Consider the following 12,353-nt stretch of genomic DNA (forward strand, 5'->3'; position numbering starts at 1 on the left):
ATTTCAATATCACTTTGTAATGCTGTTAGAAATGTATTAAATCTAAGCAAAATAAAAATCCTTTTTTTCATATCATAGATAGTGAAAATATCAACAGTTCTCTAATCTCAATAGCTCAATAGTCATATCTTATAGACTATTCTTAATCTGAGATTGTCTATCAGAGACTCTTAGCAGCTCACACACAATTCTCTCTTACATTCTAACAGATTCAGGTTAAATCATAGGTTGGTTAAGTGCAGAAAACACTAAAAGCATGTTAAAAAAGTTTTGAAAAAGAAAAAGAAAGAATTGATAAAAATTCCGCAAAATCATCAACTTCTCGAGGTATGCCCGGGACGCTTAACAAAGCTAGCTGAAGTTAAACTACACCATCATCCTAACTATATACTCTTTAGTTGGTCGGGTGTAAGCGTGTCAAATTTCCCAGTCCAAACTTTTAGGCAACCAGAGTTATTGATGACTTTGATGATGAAATGATATATTCAGCAGCTTACAGCTTATTCACCAAAAACGGCCCATACCATATACTTCAACCATGCAGGCATGGCATGCATTCAGAATTGGATCTGGAGGTAAAACCCTAGACAGAAAAGAGCCAGCAGACAGCAGATCAAGAGCTGGGTGTCGTCTATTTTTTAATGATTTGGGTCCGTCATACCAAGAAATCCCAATGAACGTAGGGAACGGAGGAGCAGTCCGAATCACTGAAGCCATTAGGAGATCAACCCATCGTATCATCCTGGCGCGGTGGTTGGCCATTTGTCCACCAACTCAAAAGAGCCGTGCATGCTGTTGAATGATGTAACAGCCTCAAGGATACAAAGAAAAGAAAGGGGGAAAACGCGAACTCCCCCACCAACCCCTTTTACCCTCTCCGCTTCCCTTTACCACCCCCACCCGCGAACAAGAAAAAAATCGACAAAGCAGTAAACATACGGTAGCCTGGATTGGCTGGTGGTTCACGGACCCCCAACTAGCAACAGGCCCGCTTTACTAAGTACGGCTGAGCGGACGGGAAGATCCCGTTTTCCCACATCCTATGACCATATGTGACAACACTGGAGCGATGCTGTATGCCTTGAATGTATTAGCAATCCGAAATGGGTGTAAACTCGCCGCAAAGCTCGAAGATCTTCTTCTTCTTCTTCTTCTTGTTGTTGTTGTTCTTTGGGAAAATAACCCTGCGGCTTGAAATATATTGAATTCGTAAGTCAGAACCCCAGGGCTATAAGGGGTTCAAGAGGCAAGTTTCAAGATTGAGCGAAGGAACTCCCGACGACGAATTAAGCATGTGAGTGCGTAAATGCGAAATTGATTATGATATTCGATGTGATAATCAAGAGAGAGGTTGTGTCTCTTCAAACGGCAGCAACAATATTATGAAGGAACGAGCTAGGCCCAGAAGAGGCTAGCGTGGAAGCTGGGACAGGGCTTGTGCTAATCCAAAGCATAATTTTTTGTTGGGTTTGCACAAGTCCAAAAATAACTTGGCGCTATGACCATGTGGCTAAGCACGGGCGAAGTACGGGAGCAGGATACTTTGTGACAAAGGAGTTAAGCTTTTTGGGGATTGCTTAGATTCTGGGGAGATAAAACATGTGAATATGACGAATATGGCCCAATTTTTTGGCATATTAAATTCTCCTGCGTTTCCGCCACCTTATTGCCACCAAACTGATCAATGAGCGGAATATCAGAAATTTTGCCCTTGGTAACTCCATGGTAGGGCTGCTTAAGCAATAAGGTTCCAAGGTTTTTCTCAAACGCTGATGATTATTAATTTTGAGCATAGAAGGCCTCGCCCAAACCATGTATGATATCTTGATTGCGTTATATAAGTATATCATTCCACTTGCTGCTTCTACAATTGACAATGAAATCTTTTTCGTATTTATTACGGCTTTTTGAATTGAATTGGTACGCTGTGAGTTCAACCATCTGGCAAGCCTAGAGAGACTCCGCAAAGGGAAATTTCTGAAATCGCATTTCATTCCTCATCGAGGAGCAACATCTCCCCTCACCTCCTGTCCCGACTCAGCGTTCACAATTTCTACTTAAATTCATCTCAAATCTACACTTTTGAATCCTTCTGCTCCCGGATTCAGGGAGGATTTTGGAGCTTCGCCCCTAAGATTTATGCAGGAATGAATCGGCCATAGGCAATAATTTCATTTGTTAAAAAGGTTATCACAGGCACGGACGTTATTTTAAAATTGGAAGATCGGAAGAGGTGGTTCGTGAACGGTCACAGTCGTTACCGGTATATTATAGCCGATGAAATCAAACCCTGAAAGCACTGGCGCTCATGGAGAATCTAAACGAATATAATAGCGAGACTTCCGGGACCCAGGATGGACAGCAAGGGTCATCAACACCGTCGGCCCAGACGGGCTTCACAGCACTGATCGACAAAAAGCAGATAGAGAATCAAACTAGTGAAAAGACAAGAGTGGGAGTTAATACAGACAAGGAGTTAGTCTGGCCTCAAGACATCGATTTGGACAAAGGAATTGCCAATTACGATAGAGAAGTCGATATAGAAAAGCATTCGAGCGAAACTTCGATCTCATCTAGCCCTTCAGTGGCGAATGGCGGGCCGGAATCCCGACCACCCGGACCAGATGATGGTCTCTCGAGAGACCGCGATGGAAATGTGTACCCGGAGGGCGGGCTCGAGGCATATCTCGTCGTTGTTGGATCTCTCGTGGCGCTCTTTGGCTCCTCTGGGCTCGCAAACTCCCTAGGAACCTTCATGGCATGGATATCTACCCATCAGCTAAAGGACCATAGCCATAGCAGCATCAGCTGGATCTTCGGCGTCTATGCGTTCCTCATGTTCTTTGCTGGCATCCAAATTGGCCCAATCTTCGACGCCAAGGGTCCTCGATATCTCATCTTTGCGGGCTCGGTCATGGTTGTGCTTAGCATTTCTCTTCTTGGACTTTGTACGGAATACTGGCATTTCATGGTTGTCTGGGGAATTATTGGTGGTCTAGGCTCCTCCCTCATCTTCACTCCCGCAGTCGCTAGCCCGGGCCATTTCTTCTATCGGCTGAGAGGACGTGCAACAGGAATTGCCACGACAGGAGGAAGTCTTGGGGGTGTGTTATACCCGCTAATGTTGCAAGATCTGTTTCCAAAACTTGGATTCGCATGGGCAACCCGTGCTGCGGCTTTGGTAACGATTATCTCGGTGGGGATTGGATGCATTTTTATCAGATCAAGACTGCCAAAGAAACAGGCTACCAAGGAAAACATTCTCCCCGACTTCCGAATTTTAAGGGACCCGGAGTTTGCATTGACGACATTGGGGGTGTTCTTCATAGAATTGGGCTTCTTCGTTCCCATCACCTACATCTCAGCATATGCCCTAGCGCATGGCATGTCGGAGAAGTTCTCATACCAAGTGCCTGCGATCTTCAATGCAGGATCTTTCTTCGGGCGATGGATCCCAGGCTTCACAGCAGATTACGTGGGACGGGTCAACACCATGATAGTGACCCTCATTATATGCTTCTTATCCTGCGCGTGTCTGTGGCTGCCAGCCCAGGATAGCATTGCAATGTTGGTTGCGTACGCTTTGATTTTTGGTTTTGGAAGCGGGAGCACCATCAGCTTGACGCCTGTTTGTATCAGCCAGTGTTGTAAGTTAGAACACTATGGGAGGTACTATGCGACATCCTATACAATTGTTAGTATTGGGTAAGTTTCGCTGCCGCTCTGGTCCCTTTTCAAACATACAAAACATTTGATACTGACGGCTTTCTTCGGCAGATCCTTGACTGGCACGCCAATCGCAGGTTTAATTTTGACCCACAATGGGGGTCATTACTGGGGCCTTATTACGTTTACTATCGTCTGCAATTTCGGGGCTTTGGTCTGTTTTGTCATTATTAAAATGGCTCGACATGGATGGAATCTGTGGGCGTTCTATTAAGACCTGCCAAAGTCAAGCGATATGAAGAGCTAGAGAGAAAGCAGGTTGGTTATTTTGCAGAAAAGGGATATGTGACGTCAAAATATAAAATAGAACAAACGGAAAAAATTGCTCCGTTTCAGTTTAGTTGTGGGGATTCATAATAGAACTGTAGACACATATTAATATAAAATCAAATGCATTGAATGACCTGCCTTGAGTTCCGTCAAGTGAGGGGAGGGTGTGAATGAAGGGGTAGGGAAAACCCGTCGATCCCATGTAAGCGCAGGGAAGGGGAGAATGGCTTGTTCTGTCGTCAAGGCATCTCACCGTATCCACGAAACAAAGCCGAAGTCGGCGCCTAGTTGGATTTCTTCGTACGATTGGAAGAGGTAGCACCTCTCCTTCTTTGTCCGTGCCATCCAACGAAATTCCTTTGTCGACTTTTCCTGCTCGTTGCTAAAACAAACCGTCATGGCCAGGGACGAAATCGGAGTCGGACGTTGCGGGTCTCGCTTCATGTTTTTTTTTTTTTTTTTTTTTTTTTTAAAGGTTGGGGTTGGCGCGTACGAAGCGAGAAAAGCAATAATAATAATAATAGAGCCCCGCCGTCCCCTGATCATTGCAATACTGCATTTTTATTGGTCTGCTTCGGATGCATTCCACACGGCTCTGATTTGGTTCGATGAGAAGTTAGATTCACGTGATTCCCTGGCCAGTAACCACGGTGATCGTTGAAATACTGTGCCTTATTGGCCCACATTGGATCCGTTCACATGCCCTGATTGGCCGAAAAAAAAGCTATTGTTCACATGGTTCCTCTGGCCTGAAATCATGATGACGAATATCAGTTCAATGCGTTCGTGGTTCAGTCCGCGATCCCCCTTCCTTTGAGGCCAGTTCCGCTATTATCACGACCAGTAGGGCTATGGAGCACATGCAGTAGGCGGAGTCGTGACAACCAACAAACCGTAACTGCAACTTGGTTGGAATTAAATACTAACAACAGAATAAAAAGCAGCTGCAGCTTCATTTCTCGCGGACTTTCTGTTCAAGTAGACTATTTAATTTTTCCGATTCTTTACTGCTGCTTGATACGCTTCAAAGATTTACAAATCTAATCATGACTCATAGAATTATATAATTAAAAATACTTTAATCTAACTTGAATACTATAACAAATAATGAATTATATAAATTATAAATTAATTAAAACTATAATATATTAATAATATAAATAGAAAAATATAAATTATATGTTAATAAATTATTTTATATAATGTTTCTTTTAATTCTCATTCTTTTTTAAAAAATTTTTATTAAATAGTAGTAGTAATAACAATATTAAAAAAAAGATGTAAATATAAAACTTTATATAATATTATTTTTATAATAATAATAATAATAATAATTAATAAAAATTTAATTCACTAATTACTTAAAAAAATAAATACTTAAAAAAATAATTGCTTTAATCAAAATATTATAATATTATTAATCTGATGTCTATATTTTTCATTGTATTTAAAATAAAAAAAATTTAAATCTATATTAATCTGCTCAATTACTGTTAAAAACATACATATTAGCTATTATTATAATAATATAAGAGATTACTATTCTTACTTCATTATTATTAAAAAACATATAATAGCTATTATTAATCATTATAATTGTATAAAAAGTTGCTATTTCTATTATAATAATATCTTTATAATAAATAAAGTTATTTATTAAATTAAACACTAATATGAAATTAGACAGTTAAATATAATAAGTTAATAAAAAAAATAAAGAAGAAAAATTATTTAAAATCATATAAACTGAATTAATTAGCTTTGAATAGTCAATAAAACTACTTATTCAGAATGAAAAACAGTCAGACTCTCTAATCAAATACTCTAATAAAAAGAGTGAAAGAAGAGTATCAAAGTCATAAATTTTGAAATTGTGAAAATCATTTATTTGAACAACATGATAAAAAATTTAGTTTGTTGTTTTCTTGTTTTCTTTGTTGTTTTCTTTTAAAAAATGAATATATATTACAGAGTTGTTGAGTTAAAACCTCTATTATTCATAAAACTTTATAAATGTGAGGTTGATTATATGTTACTATTTACAGCTGTCTTTCTAATTCAGACTAGCTTTGTAATGGTTTAGCTCAACAACAGTTCGTGCGCTACAACGTACATGAATTTGTCAGTTGGGCAGCAAAGACATAATCCAGTTCTAGGCCTGTGAATGGCATAAGAAGATATACAGATGGGCTTCACCTGGCAGATATATTTCCACACTTGACAACAAACCAACCCTATATCAAAAGGGTATACTTGCTTGTTTGTAACGGTATATTCGGCTGTCTTGGGTGATACGACTGGGATATTGAGAATGCTTATCCCCGCATTCGAGGCTTAAGATATCAAAACCGTTGAGGCACGGCTGGAAATACCAAGGATCACATCCCATATGGTAGCTTTTGCTTGAAGAAGAGAGCCGAGGGGACTTGCCAAAATGAAATTAAACAGGGGAGGAGTATTTCCTCGCCAAGGCAGATGCGGCCAAGAGGACGAAAGAGACGGGAAGAGAATGGGTTTAACCGTTCAATATCAGCAACTATCATCACGCCAATGACGCAAGTTGGAGGGATCATTCGAGAAGTCTTCCCAGATGGTTGTTGAGGAAAATTTAGGAGGCCACCTCCCATGCATGCATCTACAGTACTTGTGCACAACCAGATAGAGTACTTCTTGCGGGTTGCTCCATCTGCCCTAGTCTTCATGCGGCAAGACATCGAGGCAGTGAGAGTGTCACTTGCAATAGCATGTTTTTTATAGGGTAATTAGGGTCTTGAGGTGCATCTCGAGCTGCATCTCGAGCCGAGTCTCTCTTCCAGGGTTAGAATCTGAGAAAGTTGTTCTATCCTTGTACAGACCGGCCTGCTGTTGGAGTTTGTTGTAGTCTAACCCCTCCTCCCATCACATTGTCTAGGCCTGAGACACTAGTGACTAGAGCTTGCCTAAGAATGCACAGATTCACGGTATAGGCTTCTTGTTAAATAGTTGAGACTGGAAAGCTCAAAGATAGGCAGCTAAATGAAAGAGGACACTGCACTGGGCCGTTGAAAATACAAGACATTGTTGCAATGCCTCTGAACCATGGGTGCATGACGAAAGCCATGGCGTTAGGATTAAGTGAAACAGAGCGAGTTATGGTTTTTGCCATTGATATAGACCTGCGAGCTATCCATCTAGGGCCAAAACGGAGTCCGACCTATTGAGCCCGGCGATTGCTGCGAACGAACGATCGATCAGGTTAAACAATGAAACCGGTGCCAATTGCGGTCACGTGGAGCATCAAATAGGGCACAACATCATAAATTACAGAGCTATTTTTAGGCGATACGTGTAGATGTGGTATTTTTGCTCCCTTTCCATGGGGAATTGTTTTGGGGATACCATCAGTGTATGTTACAAGACCCAGGGCCGGATTAGTCATCTGCATCTTGGCATCCGTTGCGGGAGACTTCCAGGACTTTGATATCAAAACATCCCCACCAAAACATTTTAACCTCTGGTACGATGGAGTTATGACTATGGGTATGCCGGCTTGCAGAAAACCTAACTCTCAGTAGCTTATAGCTACCATAGCAACCATGTGCGGACCAATGTTTTTTTTCGGTGGCTGGTGCGCTTTCGCAGCGGGATTTTCCACCTTTTCCTGCTAAAACTCCTCCTTAAGGAGATTCTTCAAGAGTCTGGTCTTTTTGGTCCTTGTCGTTGAGGTTATACGATACCCACCATATGGATTAGCTGGCCAATGCCAGCTCGTTAATCCTCCGTCATAATGGTCACCTGAGGCTGGCAGGCCCGGACGGACGTGTGTTGCTGGTTGATAGTTCTCTAAACAAGTCTCAGCATATATATATATATTTACATGTTGTTAGAGAAGGGACCATTTCTCCTTTATATCCTTCCAATTCTCCAGCTCTCTACACTCTCTTGAAGAAATTCTGTTTGTTTTCAAACAATATTCTCAAATCTATTCATTTGAGCAAATTCACTCGCTCTCAGTTCTCAGCTGTCTGCCTATCGTTTTCGTGCCGTGCAGCTACCTCACTCACTTATACATTCTTGCTATCATCTTGGCTATTGTCTCTAAAGTGTTCGGGTTTGCACCATGAAACTTTCTGTGACGCTCTTAGCGGCAGCGCTCGCTGAAATCGTGTTTGCACTTCCAGGGGGTTTTCTGACTACTCCATATCCAACGAGGAGCAGCTCTGTCACACCTCAAACAACGGCCAGCGTGGTGCTAATCCCTGGCGTTTTGACCGAGTCACTCCATGTTACCAATGTCTCTGCCATTACTGTTATTTTTACAACGACCGATACGGTAACGACAACATCGTTCATTCCACAATCGAGCCCAGTCGTTCTCGATGGCGTTTCCACCTACTACAGCTCATGGTTAACAATGTCCGTCAGCGAAACAACGACACACTACATCGTTACCTCAACATTAACGCCGTCTACAACCGATACAACCCCTACTCCTCTACCTGCCTCCGAGCCTCCATCTGCTTCTGAGGATCCACAGGACGCTCCAACTACTACCGTTACTGTGACACACTCAATGACAGTCACCGAGAGTAGTCATACCTGTGGTGCTACATCATCAGAGGACCCTGTTCAATCTCACACGTCGCCAACAAACGTTTGCGAAAATTGCCGAACAATTATCTACACTGAGGTTGACACAAGCGCTAGAACTATCGTTATTCCTATGACAACCTCCAGGTCCTCTACCACTAGAGTGTATCTTCCTTCCGGATATTCTGTTTCTAGCAAGCATTCTGCTTCCACAAAGGATCCTACTTCTACCGAACATCCCGTTTCCACCCAGCCTCCCACATCTTAACCTACCAGCACCAGTGGAGCCAGTACTAGCACAGTCACCGTTGTTGGGACTTCATAATCAACATATCCAGAGTACCCCGTTAGCACTGGGTGCATCAAAACACCACGAGGCTGGTATCCGGTCGTTTACTTTGACGGAATGACACGGGCCTTTTTCGAAAGCAGGAACACGAACGACGTTAGAGGACTATCTTTGGAACCGGCAGCTCCCTTTCTTCTACAAGTCTTTGAGTTATATCCAGATATCCTTTGAATTGTTTCCAGTTTCTCTCTTATTCGCCTAATGGGGAAAATTGTCTGCTTGTATCTCTTAACGATTCTCCTTCAGCATGCTCTTTTCAGCTTTCCGTTTTCGCGAGTTTTAAAATCCCCAGTGTATTTCCAGCCGTTCCTGTTTTTATATAGCGTCAGCGTTGTTATTATTTCACCCCCCCTTTATGATTAGATGATCTCTTAAATAGTCCTTATCTAGATGAATAGCTCTCATGGGCTCATAAACACTCCTTATGAATGCAATTAATCAAATTATACGTCAAAATTGAAAACATCAACCCTATCCTTGTTAACTCATGTATGTATTGAAATTAGGATTATTGGAATTAATTATTATCATTAGCTCTCGCTTAGAGACAACAAAAATATCAAACCCGCAACTGACAGAAAAATGACGCCCTTGCTAATGTCATGGTGGCATAAACGCTCATCGATAGGTGCTATCCAGCTGAATAAACTTCGATCCATACACACTCAGTGACCCTGTACTGCGTCCGCACTAACAATGATCATCTCTCGGCGCGCAAACAGTCTCCTTCAGAAACCTGACTAATTCCCTGGTATCCTCCGCCTCTGCATCCCTTTCATTCCGGATCTCAAGCGCAAACATCTGAAGTCCTCTCATTCTCTGGAAGGGAGCGTGCCACTCTGCCTCCAACGAGCGCGAAAGCCCCTCAGGCAGCGACACCAAAACGAGCATCAAATCTTTGAGACCCCGCATCTTAGAGGTTAACACTTCGCAGAATTCATCGTAGACTTTTCTCTCGTCATCCTTGTAACCGCAGCCCGCCGAAGCAGAGGTCCATGCCGTCGATCCAGCTCTCGGCTGGCCATGGACACTACTACTAGAGGGCCCGGCCAAATTCTGCACCTGCAGGTTAGCGGGAGCCTGCAGGGATCGCACATTCGACAGGTTCTCCGGCCCGATGAGCTTGGCGAATACGTTCCATGTCTCCTGCAGCGAGACTCGGAATATGGGTCTGGAGTAGAACAGAGGGGCAGCTTCTCTGTGGATTTGGCGACATGTTAAGAGGATGCTGGAGATTTCTGGTTTTCGTACGGAGTACGGAGCGTACATGAATCTCGTTCTGCCCCGTTCGGGCGTGCGGATATGACTGATTTGGTCCTTGTTGTGGAGGAGATGGATTGTGTCGTGGTCGAATAAGCAATTGTAGATCTGTATGCGGATTTCCGGGGGTAGGCGAGTAAGGAAATAGCATTCCCGTTCCCTTTGGGGTCCCGGGGCGGGCGCTGGGGTTTTTTTGGCGAAACCCAGGAGGGATTTAAGGAGATTCAACATTTGGGTTCAATTTTGGATCAATCTAAAATGTGAGGAGTTGCAAGGTTGAAAAGGTCATATATAAATACGTTGCACAGGAGGGGGGGGATCTGACATGTATGTACGGATATGTGTGCCCGTATTCAAGGCCAACGGGTAGCTTAAATAGAATGGACAGCAAGCAGAGTCAGAGCGGCATGAACAAATGGTGTTAGCGAAAGACGATATATAACTAGTTATCTCATTATGCACCTTGACTTGCCCTAAAGCAATAAGGAATGAAGCCACAACAATATTTGAGTTATGAAAGTTTTGAGTTATGAAAGTTTTGAGTTACGGTGTCTAATTATAAACCTGGGGAATATAAACTCGGATCTGATGTTCCTGACCCGTTGAACCTTAACGTCAAAGTCTCCAGACTCTCAGCCAGGGGGGTCGGTAACTAACCAGATTGGTATATATACATATGCTTTAGGCGATATGAAGTCGGGATGTTATGGAGACCACAGGGCTGTTTCATGATGACCTCCTAGGGTTGCTGCAGCCGAAGTGTCCATAAAGCGCTGATTGGCGATCCGCTTTTCTGAAACCCAAACAAAATAGCTGGATTCAGCCGCTACCCACTACTAAATTTATCTCCCAGAAGTGCGAAACTCCAGGCAGAATAATAATCGACATTTTTGACTGGAAAGTATGGAGGAAACACAGTGAGACACTGATTCACCTTCCTTTGTTGCTCCGACCAGTTGGAACAGTTGGATTGTGTGAAGACAAAGGCTTCAGTCTCGCACTCCCCGTGGTGGCGCGCTGCGCTGATGCTGACGTTGAACTGGGCCAACAATTTAGTTAAATAGTTAAGGAGTCGGGCCACTTATCTAACTCGAAAATACTGTTAACCAGCAGAAAAATCCCACTGGGCTCGCTAACAGCAAGTTGGCCAACTCTCGTCAGTTACCGACTCTCAGGCACAGCAGATGCCAAACAACAACGGTGTCTTCCTCTTCCACGGCACACAGAGTAAGGATCCTTCACGGGCACTTCGAAAAGGGACTGTACCCTGGTAGCTCCCACTTTGATTAGAAACGGACACTGCGTTATGCATTGGCGACCCGCTATTTGGATCTTAAAACCTCCTGTTGTGAAATGCGCTACATCACTTGTTCAAAGTGCATAGGGAGTTGTTGTCCCCTGGGATTAGTTTATTTGATATCCACAACATGTGTGCGAAAGAGATGCCTAGACCCTCAAAGGCCAAAAAGTGGAACCATATCAATTGAGGCTCTTTGTCATGTAACTAACTAACTGCAGTCCGATCTTGCCTTCAGCCTTTGAATCTTCAGCCTTTGAATTAATCATCATAATCATCATCATCATCATCTCCATCATGGCTCAATCGGATAATACTACATTCCCAACTGTTGTTACTACTGGCTGCAGTGAAGAAGGTAGCAGCGCGCCTTTAGAGAGCGGCCTACATGTCTTTGCTACTGCCTCCTCGCCGGAAAGGATGTCGACCACCCCAACATGACTCTGATTCAGCTTGATGCGGTATCTCCCTCAAGTGTAGCTGTGGCCGCCAAATTGGTCAGTGAGAGAACAGGGGCCTCAAGCTAGATTACCTAGTCAGCAACACTGGCAAGGCATCGACGTCAAATGGAGGAGGCAATGCCATCATCCCGTCTGCACCGCCGGACGCCCTATTACCAACAACAGCAACACGTAAAATGCACGAATGCCAGCCACCTACATAATTGCCTAGAAAATTCCCACCGCATTTCTTTCTCCAGTTGAAGAAGAAGAAGAAGAAGAAGAAATAAACAAAAAAGGCAGATACCATCCCGCTCCCTTTCACATTTCCCGAATCAAGTCGTTCTGCAGTGTAAGTGAGAGGGAGAAACAGCCAACCCAGATAGCCTCAACCGATAACTCCATGGCACAGTTAGAGATACATGCCACATCTAGACTACTG

General features: G+C 43.2%; 3 protein-coding genes across 3 annotated transcripts; 2 read left to right on the plus strand and 1 right to left on the minus strand.

The window, feature by feature from the left end:
• Positions 1–2,308: 2,308 nt before the first annotated feature.
• PADG_07575 (uncharacterized protein) lies at positions 2,309–3,940 on the plus strand (the record flags this gene model as incomplete). Its single annotated transcript, XM_010764658.1, has 2 exons — positions 2,309–3,705; positions 3,778–3,940. 2 exons carry the CDS (start codon positions 2,309–2,311, stop codon positions 3,938–3,940), a joined length of 1,560 nt encoding a protein of 519 aa, XP_010762960.1.
• Positions 3,941–8,095: 4,155 nt separating this feature from the next.
• PADG_07577 (uncharacterized protein) lies at positions 8,096–8,833 on the plus strand (the record flags this gene model as incomplete). The annotated part of the gene is made up of 1 exon (XM_010764759.1): positions 8,096–8,833. One exon carries the CDS (start codon positions 8,096–8,098, stop codon positions 8,831–8,833), a length of 738 nt encoding a protein of 245 aa, XP_010763061.1.
• Positions 8,834–9,604: 771 nt separating this feature from the next.
• On the minus strand, positions 9,605–10,405 carry PADG_07578 (uncharacterized protein; the record flags this gene model as incomplete). The annotated part of the gene is made up of 1 exon (XM_010764659.1): positions 9,605–10,405. One exon carries the CDS (start codon positions 10,403–10,405, stop codon positions 9,605–9,607), a length of 801 nt encoding a protein of 266 aa, XP_010762961.1.
• Between the last annotated feature and the right edge of the window lie 1,948 nt (positions 10,406–12,353).

This window comes from Paracoccidioides brasiliensis, assembly GCF_000150735.1.
Source record: "Paracoccidioides brasiliensis Pb18 unplaced genomic scaffold supercont2.12, whole genome shotgun sequence".
Classification (NCBI taxonomy): Eukaryota; Fungi; Ascomycota; class Eurotiomycetes; order Onygenales; family Ajellomycetaceae; genus Paracoccidioides; species Paracoccidioides brasiliensis.